General features: G+C 38.8%; 1 protein-coding gene across 2 annotated transcripts; it reads left to right on the top strand.

Moving 5' to 3' along the window:
- The first annotated feature begins 7873 nt into the window (after positions 1 to 7873).
- LOC102296700 (zinc finger protein 708) lies at positions 7874 to 14300 on the top strand. Of its 2 annotated transcripts, none has more exons than XM_005952270.2 (4): positions 7874 to 7999; positions 9175 to 9280; positions 11105 to 12457; positions 12813 to 14300. In XM_005952270.2, exons 2-4 carry the CDS (start codon positions 9263 to 9265, stop codon positions 13491 to 13493), a joined length of 2052 nt encoding a protein of 683 aa, XP_005952332.1. In that variant the 5' UTR covers positions 7874 to 7999; positions 9175 to 9262; the 3' UTR covers positions 13494 to 14300. The 2 variants fall into 2 exon arrangements, with proteins under 2 accessions (XP_005952332.1, XP_014186628.1); XM_014331142.2 differs by having other exon boundaries at positions 9141 to 9280.
- Positions 14301 to 20498: the final 6198 nt, after the last annotated feature.

Below are 20498 nucleotides of genomic sequence, written 5' to 3'. Positions count from 1 at the left end.
GAATGTCGCAATGCTGGCAAAGAGAGGAAGTGACGTAAGATTTGCGCATGCGGGGTACCGATCGGGTTTCCAGTATGAATCGGGTAGCAACAGTAGTGACTGGATTTGCTCCTTCTCAGAGAAGGCTCTGGCTGCAGCCACTGGGGAGCACCATATTGGGACCTCCACAGTAACCGGAAACACGTGACCTCCATAGTAGGCAGAAATACGTTCTTGTCTCGTTTCTGCATGGATCCTTAACCTTGCAAGTGGATCGTAAAGGTTGGTACAGAGTCTTCCATGTATAAATTCACCGTTAATAATTATATAATTCTAGGAATCATCTAGTTTGCTTACACTGATTACGTTGGCACTTTGTTAGCGTTACAACAACGGTCATACCCCCGAGGTTGTAGTGGCAATTCCTTTTGTTTGTGAAAGGTGAAAGATGAACCGCGTGAGGGACCACTGTTTTCCAGTAGCACTGCTGATATATGAAATGGTGAGTTTTTAGGTTGTCTTCAAACAAGTGCATTGTACTAGAAAAAGGTGTTTGAATGGTTAAAAATGTAAGTAATGTAAGTAATGACTAGTTTATATTTATGAAAAAACCTTTATGCAGAAAAAGAAGCAAAGAAACAAAAACAACACATGGACACTTTTGGCCACGAACAAGCTGAAGGAATGGTGATTTTTTTTTTTTAACAAACCCAGAGTGTTAAAAAAAACACTTAGAACCAAATGTATTTATTAGCAGCATGAGTTACGTGTTTCTGTTTAGTGTGGAGGTCGCTCCTCAGTGGCTGCAGGTGCTCTTGTGTGTGTGCCCTTGATAGTAGTGATGGGCAGATGAAGCTTCATGAAGCACTGAAGCTTTTCATCCAATTGGACATAAAAATATTAGTTGGCATGAATTTGAAGAGTGTGGCCTTTTGCGCACAGCCTGTAAATGTCAACAACAAAAGGAGTGTGTAAAACATCTATATTGTAGTGATGCAGTATATTGTGTATATTTATACTGGCAGTATGGAAAATGATTATTTGGAAATGCTTAAAATGGAAATGATCATTTACTGTGAGGTGAGGTGTGGTTGGGGTGTGGACAGTGGTTGTGCTTTTGTAACGTTGAGGTATGGACAGCTACACACTGAGGCCTCAGTCCTGCCTGTTCACATTTTATTCAGTAAAAACTAAATTTTCACTGCTTTTATGACCTTTTTAGTGGGGAGAACATAGCTAGGATTTAATGATTTAACAAATCTTTTAAATCCTTTGTCCTCCACAATGCTAAATGGCTGGGAGTCCTCAATCACCATGCTGACCAGGTCTTCATCTATTTGAGATTGTTCTCCTGAGGAAAGACAATAAAGATAAAGCACAAATATAAATATCACACACGTAACTTATTACAGTTGTATAATATTGTTATATCATTTAGTAACATTACTGCATGCTATATTATCATTGCATTTGATGGCTCACCTGGTCTTGCTCCACAATCGGTGTTCCCCTTATTCTCATGCAAAGCTCTGTAGTGCCTAAGCATGGATGAGGTGTTGTTGTTATATCCCAGCTCCCTGGCACATAGCAAACACTTCACCTTGTACAAAAGTAAAGACAGCTTAACATAAATTGTATTGCACCATCAGTATTATGAAAATACATCTTCTGTAGAAATTTACATACCTTGTTGGGAGGAATAAGATCAAAATGTTCCCACACAGGGGAGGACATCCTCCTCTTCTTAGCTGGCTCCATTCTCTCCTGACTTTCTCTCCTCACTCTCATAAACCTCCAAACTGTCTCCAAACTCTCACTAACCGCAACTCTCCATCAAACACCCACATTTTTGAATGAAGTCTGAGGGGTTTATATCGCTGTCACTACCCGATCCGTACCGGAAACCCGATCGGTACCCCGCATGCGCAAATCTTACGTCACTTCCTCTCTTTGCCAACATTGCGACATTCAATATATTTGAATGATACGGTTAGCGCCCAGTTAGCTCCTAGCATTTCTCAACAGCTCTGCCTCCTTTTCGACTGCCCGGGACATTTAAACAATGGATAATCCGTATACAAAGAAATTCATGCTTTTCTCCTCAACAGAGAGCGTCCCCCGATTGAGCAACAGCGCCGTAAAATAAGAAGAATGGCGCCTAATTACAGAGTTAATAATGCAGACTTTGTAATATCTCACGTGTAGATTCATCAGCCAGATTAAGTGTTTACTGACAATTGACAGTGATAGCGCACATCATCATCACTATTCCAACAATCCTCTCCTCACAGACAAGCATAAACACACTCGACTATCGCTAAATCAGATTTAACACACGTTTGTAATGACGATAATTCAGTTTATAATAGGGTTTATTCGCTCGGTCAGCAGGTGGCGGTATCCTCGTACACTGGGGAGTAAACTGCCATTAAACGAACAGAAGAAGAAGAAAACATCTGCACATGCGCGGTACGGATCGGGTAGACCCGATTTGTACGGTCAGACTTTACACATGCGCAGTAAGGATCGGAGAGTCCTGATCCGTAACTTTCTTTTTATTTTTCGTTTTTGTCTACATTGTACTGAAATGCTTCATTATTGCAAACATTTTAAGATATACTTGTTATTCTTAACATCTTAACAGATACTCTGACCCATAACTTTTTTTTTTTTTTTTTTTTTTTTTTTTTTTTTTTTTTTTTATTAGTAATATAAACATACAGACAAAATGCACCATATATTACAGATTCAGAGAATAAACATTTTTAACATATTAGCAACTTTCATATATAGTGAAAATAAAATATAAAGATGGGTCACATAAATTAACAGATTATTAACTCACTAAATCAAAATCTTCCACAAAGGAAACAAAAAAAGCAGCTTTTTTCTTTTTAACTAAAGTCAACGATTTAACCAACAGGTTTAAGTCGTTTTTCCAGTGAGCCAGTGTTGGTTTAATCTTAAAAAAGCGACATTTATGTATAAAATACTTACACAAGATTAATAACACATTAACACCATAATTAGCTTTCTTTTCTTTCAAAAACACTCCAAACATTATCATATTTAAGGTAAATGGGGTAATTTGAATCCCACTGGAATAAAGCCAGGTATGAAAATCCAACCAAAATATTTGTATAAAATTGCACAAAAAGAATAGATGGTCCAAATCCTCCTCTTCTGTTTCACAAAATACACAATTACCCGTTTCTATTTTGAATCTATCACTAAGGAGTCTATTTGTCGGGTAAATTTTATTCAAGATTTTAAATTGGACTTCTTTCCCTTTAGAAGGGATAGGGAAGGTGATATAATCAGTTCTTATTTTTCCAATTTCTTCCCTTTGGAAATCTTTTAATATGTAATTACGTCTAAGTAAATTTGGAGAATAAAGACTCCTTAATGAAGATCTAAGAAACTTATTGTTGCATTTAATATCACAAAATCGAATACCATCTATATATAATTGCCTTAACTCGGGGGAGATGTCAGAATATATTATATCATTTACAACTATGTTTTTAAGTGACAATGGAATGGATTTTATAACCCGATTAAATTTACTTTTAGAACATTGGATATTAAACTTTTGGCAAAAATCTTGATGTCCTAGAACATGTCCTTCCTCATCTACAAAATGGGCAATTGCCCAAACACCTTTTGATAACCAATCTTGAATAAAAATAGATTTTCTGTTCATCAGTATATATCTATTGTTCCAAATTGGGCTATTATGTGGAGTGAAATTATGTTTAAATAACATTTTCCAATAAAGAAGGACCTGTTTATGGAATTCAGAGAGTTTAGCAGGTAGCTTAGTAATTTCAAAGTCACACTTTAGGAGAAAGTCGATACCCCCTAGTGTGTTAAAGACCTTACTTGGTATAAAAAACCAAATGGAGTGTGGATTATTTAGGAAGGATTTTAACCATTTAAGTTTCAAAACACCATTCATTATGTCAAAATCAATTGCGTTTCCACCGCCTTCAATGTATGGTTTAACCAAATCATCTTTAGATATATAATGGCACTTATTCCTCCAAATAAAATTAAAATTCAAGCTATTAATTGTTTTAATAACTTTATTCGATATTGATAGAGAGTAAGCTGGATATATAAATCTAGATAAACTATCCATTTTGGTTAATAATATTCTTCCAAAAATTGTGATGTCTCTTTGTAACCACTTATTTAGGATTGTCTTACATTTGTCAACATTATCTAAAATATTTACTTTTTCTAAGACTTTGTGATCTTTTGAAATTGTGATGCCCAAATATTTTACCTCCTTCTTCACCCTTATATCGTACAGTAATTGTGAATTACACTCCTTTAATGCCAATAATTCACATTTATTTAAATTTAACTTTAAGCCTGAAGCTTTTGAGAATGTAGTGATTATTTGTTTTACCAGGGGAATCTGATGTTCATCTTTTAAGAAAAGAGTAGTGTCATCCGCAAGTTGACTAATTATTAAAGAATTGTCCATAATCTCAATTCCGGCAACGCTGCTGTTTTTAATTAGAATTGCGAGCATCTCCACAACCATTATGAACAACAACGGAGAGCTTCCACACCCTTGCCTAATTCCTCTTTTGACGCTAAATCTTTTACCAGTGCCATAGCCTAATGACACAGAGCTATTTATATCATTATACAGTATATCTATTATCTTCCTAAATTTATCCCCAAATCCAAATCGAGTTAGTGTTTCTAAAATAAAAGGATGTTCTACTGAATCGAAAGCTTTATAAAAGTCCAAGAAGAGAATAAAACTGTCATCACTAATCAGATCATTGTAGTCCAGTAAGTCTAAAACCAATCTAATATTATTATGAATGTTCCTGTCTTTCAAAAACCCTGATTGTGTCTCACTAATTATACTTGAAACCCCTTGTTTGAGCCTTGTTGCAACTGAGCTAGAGAAAATTTTATAATCTGTATTTAATAAAGTTATGGGCCTTAAGTTATCCAATTGTCGTTTATCTTTGTTTGGTTTAGGAATTAATGTAATTAATCCTTGTTTCATGCTAGACATCAATTCTCCCTTTTCAATACTGGCCAGTATAGCTTTGAATAAAATTTCCCGTAAGTCTTCCCAAAAAAATTGGAAGAAATTAACTGTAAGCCCATCTGGACCAGGGGATTTATTAAGTGCCATTTTCTTAACAGATGCATCTAACTCTTCAATTCTGAAGTCAGATTCACATAATTCCTTAAATGATTCATCAATTTTAGGGATCAGATTATCTATTTGATCAAAAAAGACATCACAATCTGCTTGGGAGAACTGTGAGGAGTATAAATTGGAATAGAATGTATAAGTTTCATTCTCCAAAATTTTAGGGTCGTCACATTCAATGCCATCAATTAACAGAGAAGATATAAAATTTCTTTTCTGTCTGCTCTTTTCTAAATTAAAAAAATATGAAGAATTTCTTTCCCCCTCCTCAATCCACTTGGCCCGTGAACGCACAAAAGCTCCTTCTGCTTTATTTAGGTAGAGCTGATCTAATTTAGTTTGCAACTCCATAAGTTTACTCCTTTCTTGGGTATTTAGATCATCTTTACTACAGCAATAAGTAATTTCTTGGAATAATTTACATTCATATTCTCTTTGCTTTTGACTTATGTTTTTACTGAATTGAATACTAAATTCTCTAATTTTGAATTTAATGAATTCCCATTTATTGATATATCCTACAATTAGATGATCAGCCATAATATCTTTTATAATTTTTTTGACTATGTTGCAGTAGTCTTCATTTTGTAAAAGTTTGGCATTGAACTTCCAATAAGTTCTTTTATTTGATTGTCTAATTTCCGACTCTAAGCACAGTTCAATAAAGCAATGATCAGATAGAGGTGCATTTGACATTGCAACTTTTACAGTGTGGCTAAGAATGATGTCACTTCCTAGCCAATAGTCTATTCTAGATTTACAAGCTCCATTTGGTTTAAACCAGGAAAAGCTCTTAATTTCTGGATTTCTAACTCTCCAAATATCTGTCAAGTTGTTATTAATCAAAAATTCTATAATTAGGTTATTTTTTTGTGGTCTACCTGTCCTTGAGGGCCATCTATCAGTCCATTCATCAGGAGTCATATTCCAATCACCACCCATTAAAATGTATTCTGTAGGGTATCGACCTTTAAGTTCAAAAATATTTGAAGTTATATCTTCTAACATAATTTTATTCTGACTTTCATTGTTATATCCATAAACGTTGACTAAAATGAAAAACAAACTTTCAACTCTCATTACAGCAATCAACCAATGACCATTCAAGTCAGTTCGTTGTATTACAAGATCCCCGGGAAAGTTATTGAATAAAATTGCTACACCCCCCGACCTCATTGAGCCATGGCTAAACAGGATTTTGCTACCCCATTGGTTTGACCAAAAAGATACATCACTATCAGATGAATGAGTCTCTTGTAGGAAAATACAGTTTGATTTTTTACCTTTGCAGTACAAAAATAAGGCTTTTCTTTTAACAGATTCTCTTAAACCCCTAACATTTAAAGAACCAAAACAAATGTTAACATTCAACATGAACTATAGACAGAATATCACTCACCACGTGAGAAAAAGAAGGAAAAAAAAGTACTAAATGCTGAGCTCCTCAGACCGCGAACAAGTTTCCACTATTTCAGTTTTTGTCATTTTTAGTTCTCCTGTCTTTCCTCAACTTTGCGTCCATCAATGAAGGCATGTGGACCACGAAAGTAGGCCCGTTTACCCGCACGTCTTGCTTCCTCCACCAGAGGCCATAGGCGCTGTCGATCTTGTATGTCCTCCTGCGGCAACATCTCCGCGAAGCTGATGCCTTCTTGCTTGCAGGTTGAAGAGTCTTTGGTGCGCCTCCACATTTCTTCTTTAATTCGCCTCTGTGTGAATAGAATAATGATGTTTCTGTTTCTGCCATCAACTCGTTTCCCTAAGCGGTGGACAATATCAACGGCCTCTTCTAAGTTCAAGTCAGGGGCAATCTTCTGAAGCGTTTGCAAAACCTTCACTCTAATGTTTTCGTCTTTGTCTTCCTTCACCCCTTTCAGTTTTAGGCACCACCTCATTCGGTAGCGCTCTTGTTCTCTCACTCTTCTTTTCAAGTCTTCATTTTCTTTAAGCAGCTGTTCATTCGCATTTGCCAGTTTAACAACTTTAAGTTTGCAATCAACTATCTCTGCAGCATTAAACTCTACAGCCTTAGCCAAGCTGGCAACCATAGCTGCACTTTGTCTGTTTTGTTCCTTGATATCCTCCAGTTGTGCTTCAAATTTTTTGTCAAGTCCCATAATGGCTTCAAAAATAGTTTTATTGGAGATATCATCTTCCTTCTCTGAAGATTTTGTTCTTTTCTCCTCTGGCGGTTGTTTCGAAGGAGTTGGCGGCGCCGAGTCTGTTCCCCGTTCTCGTTTGTTCAAGCCCACGTTGGCAGCTTCAGTGCTAGCATAGCCATGGTCACTGACTTTAGCATGCGACGACGTCTTAACAATGGGGTTTGACGGCACAAATTGCAGCTTTGCATTCTTAATAACCTTTTGGGCATCCATAGTTATAGTTCGAGTGGAAAGAGAATAAAGTTACTTAGTAAATTTTGCGGTCTTTCGGAGCTCCTGAAAAAACACGACTGTTCAAGCCGCCATCTTGGTGCTCCCCACTCTGACCCATAACTATCGTAAAACGCTACGACCGGAAGTAGAAACCTTTCGCGCATGCGGGGTACCGATCGGGTTTCCGGTACGGATCGGGTAGTGACGCTGTCATATCTCGCGGCAAAGTTCGAACCACTTCATGAACCAGTCACGTGGTACAGCCGGGCAGCGAGGCTTCGGACGTCATCATTTTCAGCTCCTCCCATAAATGAAGCAAGCCTCGATACGCGCATCGCGGAAACGCCCCCTCCATTACTCGACACAAGCTTCGAAGCCTCGATACAGAACGTCGCATCACTACTTGATAGCGCATTATTTGCTGATGTGTTTACTGCGCCTAACGACTCGTTAAACTAAGGTAAATACCACGTCGGCACAATTAAAAGGCACGCACTATAACATCTTGGAGTTTTATACAACGTCACTCTGTAGCTTCTGTTGTTAAGTCGTTGGCTAGGCTAGCTGTTAGCATACGCACTGTGTAAGAGGCTTGTTGCTCGCTAGTTGGCGATGCTACACATCTGTGTTACTGTCTAGATCGTTTCTGAACACTCAAGTACGCAAGTCCGCACTTCGCAAGTTGACTGAGGATTCCGGACCTCCTTGAGAACCGGATAACAATCATTATATCATTTGAACGACTTGATGACATCACAGTTTAGCTCAGCTAAGCTTCACTGTTTTGACTGCCATCCTTACTTAATTTTAACCAGAGCCGTACAGGGATCAGAGTTTAAAAAGGGACACATAGAACCAGGCTGAATAACAACAACACACATTCATCAAGAATCTAATTTGGAGTAACATCATACTATATCACTGTCATCAGATGGGGACAATAAAAAGCTAACGTAGCCCACGTTTTACCTGATGGGAACAATGTTGCTGTTGGGGTGTTGCTGCTGCTCCTGCTGCTGATAGTCATGGAGAACAGGGCTGTGTTGATCTGGGACTGTAGACATTAAAAAGTCCATAGGAGAGATGGTAGCTGATTAAACAAAATTAATCCATAATAAAATAATAATAGAAAAATATAGAATAGAATAGAATGGAATAATCCTTTAATTGTCCCACAAGGGGAAATTTGGTTGTTACAGCAAATTTTCTGTATTGGCAGAAAGCTTATTAAATATTTAAACTGTAGAGATACAATATTGTTGCTACTGTAAAATCCACATTTTGTCATATTTGATCTAATATAATCATTTTGTTGCGATTTGGCGATGTATAAACAACATTAATTTGAACTTTGCCCTTCAGCGAGTCTGAGTGAGACTCCTTCTTTGTGTATCTGTGGAAGTCCATATATACAGGGTGTAGCATCCCCTGGGTAAAGGTGGTTGTATGCAGGGCGGTTAGTGGCTTTTCCCCTTTCAATTTCTTTTAGGCAACTGATAACTGTCTTTTTGTAGCTGCTTCTGGGGTTTCACCTTGAAGCTTCATAGGTATTGTTGTCACTGAGTGTAGTAATGTTTATTTGCTCTGCTTCTTCTTGTCAGGGATAAAATACATATCTATACTTTTGTGTCCCAGCTGAGTAACAGGAGGAGAAGAGTCTGGTGGAGCAGCAGAGGAACAGTTTCAGCCATTTGGACTCAGCTCAGCCACTACAGAGGAAACAATGACTTCAACACAGGAGGTGAGAAAAATATCTCAGTTACTGTTATTGAAACTGTGTGCACAGCTGGATGTTAACAGCAGCTTTATCTTTTCCATCCCGGGCGCCTCCATACATACAGAATGTGACCAAGGTAGTGTGCTGCTTGTGCAGATGTATAGTTTGAGCAAAGTACTTGTTGCCTCCCTAAGATGATGACCAAAGGGGCAACTGGTTTCCTGTTCAGCAACGTGTGGTGCTGTGATAAAGAATAGAAAAAGGGACACACGTTGAGCTGATGTCAGTTTCACAACAGGAAGGTTTATTCTTCACAACAGCTTAGAACAGCTTCAGGTATCACCACACTAACTGCAAAGAAATGGCCTTATGCTTCAGTCCAGTTTACCATACATGGCCACAGCTCCCTGAGCTCGAGACTGTATAAATCTCTCAATACAACTTTGACAAAACATAAACAAAATGTTGATATGTCAGATCCACAATGTATCACAATAACCACACTTATTTCACAAAGATAAACAAAACACAATAGTGTACTCTGTACTTCATTTTTAACTACATTTACAAACATCATAAAATTAACTCATTTTTAAACATTTTAATTCTTGTTCAGCACTAAATTATTCATGTGAAATTCCACTGTACTGACAATGTAACTTCTGTTGTTTTAAATGTAACTATTTTACTCTTTACAAGAAAATAATGTCTTTGACATAAAACAAACATATTTACTGTTCTTATACAACCTACAACTATATAGAGTGCAATGCTCCTTTAACAGCGTTCACTACTACTGTGCAGTCAGCATTGATCAAACAGTTTCCTTATAACACTCTATAAATGTCTTTGTATTAAACCACAAACTTGTTCTTGTAACCACAAGATCAACCAGAAGAGTAAAACATAGTATAAAACCCATTTATCAGAGTGCATAATACATTAAGAGTTCACAGTCCAGAAGTCTCTCACAGGTCAGATTAGCTTCCCCACACACACTCAGGCTGTCTCCCAATTCAGGGTCTGCAGCCTTAAAGTACGGACTTCAAGGCCAATTACGTCACAGCGGCGCGCCGAAGGCTGTCCCAATTCAAAGGCTGCTCGAAATGCGGCCCTGAAATGCGTCCTTCATTTCCCTGAATTTTAAGGCTGTGGCAGTGTAGACTTCGTGGCCCAACATATCCCAGAATGCATAGCGCGGCGGTGGGTGTGGATAAATTTGCAGAAAGAAACGGCGGATGAGGGCGGCCGAAGAGTACACTTTAAGTACTGAATATTATGTCACTTATTTATGTGCAAATGTATGCTAGGCTATCACCAGCTTTTGCAGCTCCATCAAAAAGCATTTGGGTGCACTCTGGGGATGGTTCATTTGCTCGCAGATGAAAAAGGGTGCTTTGAAAACAGTGCTATTATTATTATTTTTTTTTATGTTTACTGCTTCTATTAGCTCCATCATTATTATCAAACTTACTCATGGGCAAATAAATAAATAATATATTTGTCCAATCTCCCTCTTGGACAAATATATCACACACAGAAGTTACAAGAAAATACAAAGATCATATTTTATCAGCACACATTGAAAAAAAAAATCATCAGTTACACTCACAATTTTTATGAAGCAAAAGATTTTTTCCCATGATCAATATTTCTTCAATAATGTCATTTGCATTCCAACTGTCATTGTAGCACATCATTGTAATGTGATACTGTCACCAGAAGGTGGTGGTAACACACCTTCCCACAGTGCTTTTGTTTTCTTTGATTCCACTAATGGAGTCAGTTTCAGTTTGTTCCACGACTGCATTTCACTCACTGCCTCTGTTTGTATCTCTGTCACTGTAGGACCAACATGGAGCGAGAAGTCAGCGCTCTCAGGAGGCCGACAAACCTCACAGAAGAAAGGGAGAGAAAACATACAGCTGTGAGGAGTGTGGGAAGAATTTTACCCAGGCTGAACACCTAAAAAGACACCAACTCATCCACAGTGGAATTAAACCTTACAGCTGTGACTTGTGTGGAAAATCTTTTACTCGGGCTGAACACCTGAAGAGACACCAACTCATCCACAGTGGAGTTAAACTGTACAACTGTGGGTTGTGTGGAAAGTCTTTTACCTCGGCTGGACACTTAAAAAGACATCAGCTCATGCACAGTGCAATTAAACCTTACAGCTGTGACTTCTGTGGAAAGTCTTTCACTCGGCCGCGAAGCTTAAAAAACCACCAACTCATCCACATTGGAGTTAAACTGTACACCTGTGATCAGTGTGGGAAGGATTTTACCCAGCCTGGACGCTTAAAAACACACAAACTTACCCACAGTGGGGTTAAACCATATAGCTGTGATCAGTGTGAAAAGTCTTTTACCCGTCCCGCACAATTAAAGAGACACCAATTTATCCATAATGGAGTTAAACCATACAGATGTGATCAGTGTGAAAAGTCTTTTACTGAGCCTGGACAATTAAAGAGACACCAACTCATCCATAGTGGAGTTAAACCATACAGCTGTGATCAGTGTGGAAAGTCCTTTAATCAGTCTGGACACTTAAAAACACACCAACTCATCCACAGTGGAGTTAAAGCGTACCGTTGTAAATTGTGTGGAAACTGTTTTAGCGAGCCTGGAAGCTTAAAAAGACACCATCTTTCCCACACTCAAGTTAAACCGTACCGTTGTGACTTGTGTGGAAAGTCTTTTATTCAGCGTGGACAATTAAAAACCCATCAGTTCATCCACATTGGAGTTAAATCGTACAATTGTGACTTGTGTGGAAAGTCTTTTTTTGAGCCTAGACACTTAAAAAGGCACCAGGTCATCCACAGTAGAGTTAAAGCATACAGCTGTTATCAGTGTGACAAGGCTTTTTCTTATCGTAGCAAGTTAAAGAAGCATCAAATTATCCACTCTGGGATTAAGGCATATAGCTGTGACATTTGTGGTAAAACCTTTAGTTTTAAAAGTTACCTAAATAGACACCTACGCATTCACACTGGACATGATGTTTACTGCTGTGATCAGTGTGGCAAAACTTTTAAAACAGCCACACACTTAAAATACCACATGTTTAGCCACACTGAGGAGAGACTTTATAAATGTGACCTGTGTGATAAAACCTTTAAAGCTCCACGTTACCTGAGAGTCCACCAACAGATTCACACCAGAGAGAAACGCTACAAGTGCAGTTACTGTGAGGTATGTATTTATATTTTCTTATTTTGTGTTTTTATTTTAGTCTGCCTGTTTGGAACAACTTTGCTCATTAAATTGTGTTAGCATGTTAGTAATTCTAATGGATGGAAAGGTAGTGCTGAGAGGTTCATCAGACTTCAGTTATTATTTTTGTCTTTCATGATCATAAAAAACAACAACTAAATAACTGCTTTTCTAGTCACAATACTCTTATTGTAATTGTAGCCCAGTAAGCTGAATGTTGCAAGGTAAACAGTAAAATGTAATTGGACTTTGGCGAGATGCTCTTTATATCAGGCGATGTTCAGGAGAAAAATTTTGAAGGACTGACTTACACTGTCTCTGTGTCTTTGTTTAGAAGCAGAGCGACACAGATGGATCCACTTCTCAACCTTGTCGTCACTGTGGTGGTGGGAAAATGTTTCGCTGTGAACTTTGTGGAAAAACTTTCAATCATCAAGAGTGCCTAACAAGACATCAACGTAGACACACTGGAGACAAAATGAACTACTGCAAAGAATGTGGGAAAGGCTTCCCCACACCAAGTACATTAAAAAAACATGAACTCATTCACAGTGGGGTTAAAGACCACCTCTGTGACCAATGTGGGTCATCCTTTACTAGTGCAGGTCAGCTTAAAGGGCATATACGAATCCACACAGGAGAGAAACCATACAAGTGCGGACACTGTGACAAATGCTTCTCACATTCAAATAGTCGTAACCTTCATGAACGTACACACATTAGAGGGAACTTCAGCTGTGACCAGTGTGACAAGAACTTCAGGAATGTCAGTTCATACTCTGAACACAAACGATCCCACGCTGTAAATAAATCGTTTCACTGTTACCAATGTGCAAAAACATTCTCTTCTGCTCTTTGCAAACATCAGTGTGAGCATGCAGAACTGAAATCCCCGGATCACAATGAATCTGCAGAGACAGAAAGATCCTCTCCTGGTTTCAGGGTCAGACTTAAAAAACTTGAGATCAGGCTCCACAGAGTTCAGATGGAGTCTCCTGTAAAGAGTGTCAGCTGATGTCACCCTTGGATCTGATGAGCTAGCTCTGATTTCTGGGCCTACAGTGAATAATCCTGAATGTTAAATTTAAGAAGCTGCAATTATAGATATGTAGATCAAGATTTTTTTCTGAAATGAATTTCGATGCTCTAAAAATGTTTTCATTTTTTAGTTTTAAAAAAAAAAAACCTCTTTTCCCCTTTAGGACACAGTAGTGTTTAGTAGTAGTAGTTGTATTATTAATATATATTTATTAACTGTCTTTTATATCCAACTGATATTACAAAACTTGTTTAAAAAGCAGATGGAAAAGCCTCTTGTGAAAATTGGGGTAAAACAGCAAAGAACCGTTAGAAGTTAAAGTCTGCAGTTGAATCTGTTGTTGTTCTTCAGTGAGACCAGCCATAGCCCAGTCTTCTGGAGTTTTCTTAAATGATGTTTATTCTTTAGTTCTTTGGTTTAATCTAATGGACCATAATCGATGTCTCTATTTGTAAGGAGGATGTAAATCTGATAATTTCAAATCCTCTTTCGTAGGCTGTGAGACAGAAGTGAACACACAAACCAACTTTGGCTTTTTAAGTAAAAGTTTTCAGAGCTGGTTACAAGTACACAGCATCACCAAGAGTGCACTCAGCAGTGTTATGAGTATATTCAAGTGTGTATTTAGGCCTGTTTTGTGTCTATGTGAGTTTAGTGATCTCTTTTATTTATGGGGCGATGGTGGCTCAAAGAGTTGGCAGTTCGTTTGTAACCGGAAGGTTGTCGGTTCGAGCCCCGGCTAGGACAGGCTCAGTCGTTGTGTCCTTGGGCAAGACACTTCACCTGCCGCCTACTGGTGATGGCACGATATGGCAACCTCGCTTCTGTCAGTCTCCCCCAGGGCAGCTGTGGCTACAACTGCAGCTGCCTCCACCAGTGTGTGAATGAATAGTGGAATTGTAAAGAGCTTTGAGGGCCCCGAAAAGCGCTATATAAATGCAATCCATTATTATTAGTAGTAGTAGTAAGTGATTCTCACTAGATCCATGTTGTCCAAAGGAATGATGTCCAAATGATATGGGAAACACCTCTTTTTATTTGAATGTGGTGGGAAATCTGTGTTTCATCTGATTTAGCTTCTAACATCATCTAGTGTGTGTGGAGATGGAAAAAAAAACAACAACAAAAAACCCCAATGCAGATAACTCGGATGTTTTCATGGTCATTAGGCACTTTGTCTGTCTTTGTTATGCCTAGTGACTGTGAGAAGAAAACTCCCCACCATTACAACAGACAAAGATTGTATCCACATGGAGATAAAAGAGGCGATATTTTCCCCTTTTGGTATCAATGCTGTGTGAAAACTCGCTGTTGTGTTGGTCAATATGCAAATATCTATTTTAATAAATCTCACTTTCAGTCTTGGTTTCAACACTGTTTTTTCCCCCCACAATAATGGATGAAGTGCCAGAGACAGACACACACAGCAGGCTCAGTGCTCCATGGCCAGGCATATTATATTAACCATAGTATCATATTATACACCATTAAAGTGTGTGCAGATCACAAGTTCAAACTCCAGTTACCTTGTCTTGTTCTCACTGTCTCGGTCTTGCCGTCTCGGATCAGCATAGTGGTCAGGAGATTTGGAGTCAACAGTATCCATGACACAACGTAACGTTGGATAATGTGTCAAGCACAAAACGGCTCTAAGAGCCGTGCTTAGAGAGTGCTTTGTAGTGAATTAGAAGAGTCGACTCCCATTGAGCGAGAACCGGCTCCTCACTTAATTTCCTTTCGCTAGGATAACATCATTATGTGAAAAACAGGGTGAGAGATGCGACAGTCAAGTGGAGCGTGCGTCTGTCCTCTCAGTGAGTGAGACAGTAGACAGCGGTGAGGAGGGCTGTGCGAGTGCATCGCAAAAACACATAAATATGCCTGACATGCGTAAACGAAGCAGCATCTGGCTGCAGTTTAAACACTTTTTTGTCTCAGTCTTGATCTCATCCCGACTTTGTCTTGGTGTCGATACCCTCTGGTCTTGGTATTGTCTTGGTCTTGGTTTAGGCGGTCTTGACTACAAGTCTAATATATGCACAGTGAAGCTGGAGGATGAAAGCTATTTTTGTTGTTGTTGTAAACGAACCAAACTTCAGTCAGGAGAACAACCGAGATAATCCACCCACAATACAAGGTTAGTCATTAATATACTGCTCAATGGGCTGGGCTGTAGTTAATGGTAAGGTTTTAAAAAGTGAGCTTGAAAATGATTAGCGGTATAAAAAACAAGAGAGGCAGACAGTGATCACAGACTGTTTTAGGGGCTTCTTCAGATTAAATAGAACAAGATACAAAGCATTAAAACATGATAAACCACAGAAGCAGAGCAGTTTTGGAAGAAGGGTTCATCACTTAAACATTGGATGTCCCACCTTCTGTGAATGTTTTACTGCAGTTCAGTTGTTATTATGATCACTTGTCACATCTTGTTTATGACAGTTAAAATAAATAACATTCATATAAGAAATACAATTGTCTTGTCTGAACTGTATATGGTGTTAAATAGGCCTATACTACTGTACTTTAATGTCGGTAATAAGGTGGGTACTGGTGTGTGTGTGTGTGTATATATATATATATATATATATCTCACTGGTTTAATGAGAGCATAAAATGGGCCATACACAGAACGTATACTCAGTAAGTAAGAAATTAAAACAAGCAAGTGCTAAATGTAATGTTTAAATATTTAGGTAGAGGTGGTTGTGGAGAAGATGGGCAGGCAGACATCGATCAGCACTAATGTTCATATTTATACAAATCCATCAAAGAGTCAATGAAATCAGAGTCATTTATTGTAGCTTAGGGCAGAGAAAAAGCTCAGTGATAGTTATTGTCTGTAAGGAGAAGGGATCTCATTCAGAATACAGAACAGACATTTAAACAGAGATAGAACATGATGTTCTCCTGGATACTGGCTCATTAACTCTGGAAGAGACGGCTTAAACAGGTCAACAGTGAGGGGGGGAAGATGGTTTAAAGAAAGTTTACTTTATTGATCCCTCTCTGCATTTTAACCCATTCACTCAGTGAAGCAGTGGGCAGCCACTGGGCACCCGGGGGGCAGTGTGTAGGGATGGTACCTTGCTCAGGGGTACCTCAGGGTAGCTGTTCAGGGGAATTGAACCCGCGATTATCCGATCGTGGGGCCACCACTCTACCTACTGAGCAATCCCTGCCTGCAGGGAGGTTTTTTTCAGGATTCAAACAATGCAGGATAAATTGGAAGAGAGGAGACTCTCACATGACGCACCGGATTAAAGAGAACAGTTTAAAACAGAAAAGGTCAGAAATCTGAAAATGAGTAAAAACCTCACATAGATCAAACTTCAATCACGTTAGTTTCTCCACACCAGTTGGTGGCGATAATGCACCTATTCATTGTTTGTAAACTGCATGTAAAGAGGAACAGGAAGAGGCGGAGAAGAGCTGCAGCTGGATCACAAACCGAGTTTCTCTCATCTAAAGGTAAGCACCGAGCTAACTTTACTGTGAGTTCAGTTCATGTTGAGTTTAGCTCCTGAATGAGGTCTTCTGCTGCTCTCCTCGGTGTCTGTTCACAGTTTATTGTGAACACGTTGAGAGAAGAGTGAGAGAGTGTTTGGAGAAAAACACCAACTAATCATTAGCTCAGCATGCTGCAGCTGTTTGGTGCACCAAACGGGCTGGGCCTGACTTTGATGCTACCGCTGCTGTTTGTGACGGGCGGGCACACACGGGCGTGTACACGGTCATTGTTGCGTTTGTTGTTTGTTGTACAGACTAACATAGAAGATCCGTTCACTGAGGCTGATGGGTAAGAGACACTGACTCATACCAGCAGAGAGAGAGAGAATCCGCCTCTGCTTCCAACGAGAGCAGGCTCGTCTGTTGTTTTCTATGTTCCGCTACTTTCTACAGACCGAGTGTTTGCTACAAGTCAGCTCATCCTCCCTCTGTTAGCCGCTGATCATAGGCGACAATGCTTTCAGGTGTTTCTGTGAGTTTTTATGTCTAATGTCTTTACTTCTATCTGTAAGTAGACTTTAATGAACAGGGCTTCTATATAAAATAAAGAAATCACCTGGTTTGCAAGTGCTTTTAAGGCTCTGTGTTATTACACCTACATTGTAATCAATCCAGTCCTTTTGGTCATTGAAGCATGTTTATAGAGCTGTGATGCTGTATTTTTGCTGCCCTCCTCTTCAGATTATCCGAGATTTTTCATGTCAGCGAGACTTCTTACAGATACATAAAGGATGCACAACACTGACTGGTTGCTTCTTCTTTTAATAGGAATTTTCTGTCTGGCTTAGTCACAACAGGTCTGTTTGACATATTGGTGACAGATTTATAACAGTTTAAGTTCCTGCAGTCGTTTTTGGCAAATCCTGGAAATCCCATTTTTGCCAAAAGAGACTAAATTAAAAGTTCATCTGCATGTTTTCAAGTAACATCTGCAGCTTTTCTGTAGATTCATGGAGCAGCTGCAAAGATCACTTTCCTTCACATTCCAGTTTTTGATCAGGAGCTTTGATTAACACCCCCTCCTGGTTTTTCCGACCAAAGATTTTCATGGTGATTACAGGAAGAAGCGATGCTGCTGCTTTGGGCACCATTGGAGTCACTTGAGGCATATCGTATATCACCTGTGAATGTCATGCAGCTGCTCTTTAATGCATAATGGCAGCAGAATGGACAGCAGGTTTAGCAAATCATTCTATCATAGCTGTGCATTATTGTGCATGTTGTTAAGGTTCAAAATATTGGGGATGGACACCAGAGGAAAAACCCACAATAACAACACTGGTCCGGTCGGGTTGAGTCAAACGATGATTTAATGATCACACACGTGGGAGATGGACACTGTATGCAGACAGTCTCAGATCTCATCTCAAAAAACACATCATCATAGTTTTATGAAATTAGGGTATTAGAACGCCCCTTCATGCGTAGTGACAGGTGTAATACAATCAATGTTGACAATTTTATTTAACACAAAGAATAACATTGTCTCCTTCCCGAGGGCAGACGCTGACTGCCCCCCGTCTCCTGGAACCGTCTGTACCCTGCTAAGACACAACATGGCAGCTACAAGGACTCTTTCATTTGTTAAGACCATCAGTGTGTATTGCTCTAAATCAAGTATATAATATTAAATGAATATTGCTGGATCAGCTACTTCTACTTAAAACATATTAGAACATGACTAAGCACAAAATCACCAAGAATAACATCTTATAAGTGCTGTGTAAGCGCGTGCGGCCTTCCAAGCTCAAAGCCTTTGCCCTCCATAGATCAGCCAGACATCACGCTGGCTGTAGCTTTTAACCTTTAATCAACTTGAGCACAACTCTAGAATAAGCAACAAACTGCAATGTGTATGGAATGATCATGGTTACATCTGCAATGGAAAATCATGTTATTATTCTGGTACCTGTAAGGAAAAAGATCAAACTAAAGTTATAACAATCACTGTAATGCAAAGAATAATGTAAAGTCAAAAACCTCAATTTATGTTTAATGCAAAGCTAATTATATACTTCTAATGAACTAACAATTCCATATTAAAATATTAAATGATAATGAGAAAAACATCCCCTCCTTATTTTACAATGTCCAATTATGTTTGCAAAGGAGTTCACAGCTAAAAGGGCGTCAGTGTGAGTGGAAATGGCTGTCTGTCTCTGTGTTAGCCCTGCGACAGGCTGGGGAGCTGTCCAGGGTGTACCACGTCTCTCGCCCCATCATAGCTGGGATAGGAAACCGCTGTGACAAAAGATAATTGTATTTATTAGTGAAATAATAAATGATAAACCAACATCTTTATAGGTTCTGCTTTGTGTTTAATGTCTCTCTCGCTGAGCGTACTGGGAGTAAGCCTGAGAGAGGGAGGCTCTGTTCAGTCACGTCAGCTCAATGAAGGTCACTCTTACTCTGCTCCTGTTTCTCATCGTTGCAGCTGAGCGTGCTTTGAATCTGGATGCTGGTGCTGGCTGTGAAAGGACTCCCTGTCCAAGGCTTTAGACTGGTTTTGTGTCTGATTCATTCAAAAACGTGTCTATCGGTCTGTGATGGTGTCTTGAACATGATTCACTCAAAATTGTCTGATGAAAAATGAAATATTTCACAGTACTGGGCACCTGTCAAGTTTCTCCTGAAGTTACCTGATATCACAACTCTCAGGTGTCACACGAATTCCACTCTGTGTTGTCTGATGAACATGCGGGACACTGAGCTTTCATTGGAGTCTAACAAAGATCTGTTTTGTGTCCCAGATGATCAGCAGGAGGAGAAGAGTCTGATGGAGCAGCAGAGGAACATTTTCAGCCATTTGGATTCAGCTCAGCCACTACAGAGGAAATGATGAGCTCAACAGTGATGGTGAGGAAAATATTGCAGTTACTGTAACTGTGTCCACTTCATCAGCTGCTGGGTTAATAAAGAAAGCAGTCAGCAGCAGCTTTAGCCTATTTTTGTCCTGTGCTCCTTCAGAATCTACATTCACACTAAGAAATCACTGAAGACAAGATTGTAAAAAATGAAAGTATCACATTTGCATATGCATATTGTATTGTATTGTATCTTTATTTGTTTCAGACATATAAAACAAAAAACAATATATACACACTACATATATTTTCATTTATAGATACGAATATATATGTAGATATACACACACACACACGTATGTGTTCAGATAAACAAAAAATATATAATGAAATAAAACAAAATCGTCTGACATAATGTAACAATGTTTGGTCTGAAAAGGAGTAGGAAGAAGTATGAACATACTTATTCATTCCTACCCCTGCTCAACATCTTATTGATCCCACATAATTCACCTAATTCCCATCATCACATACTCCACACGATACACGAGGAGAACCTATATAAACTTGGCTACCGTGATTGATATAATTTGGATATAATTTGATATTTTTATACATACAATGGGTGATCATCTTTATCGGTATCATATTCTTCCAAAATCAGTTT

Source organism: Haplochromis burtoni, unplaced genomic scaffold (genome assembly GCF_018398535.1).
Source record: "Haplochromis burtoni strain Fernald_Lab_line unplaced genomic scaffold, NCSU_Asbu1 Contig_856, whole genome shotgun sequence".
Taxonomy (NCBI): Eukaryota; Metazoa; Chordata; class Actinopteri; order Cichliformes; family Cichlidae; genus Haplochromis; species Haplochromis burtoni.
The sequence above is the reverse complement of the archived record's forward strand: the minus strand, read 5'-3'. Positions and strand labels throughout refer to the sequence as shown.

Excerpts from the sequence above, each read along its gene's own strand:
- LOC102296700 (XM_005952270.2), top strand. Across the intron at positions 12,458-12,812 it reads ACAAGTGCAGTTACTGTGAG|AAGCAGAGCGACACAGATGG; the intron begins GTATGTATTTAT and ends GTCTTTGTTTAG.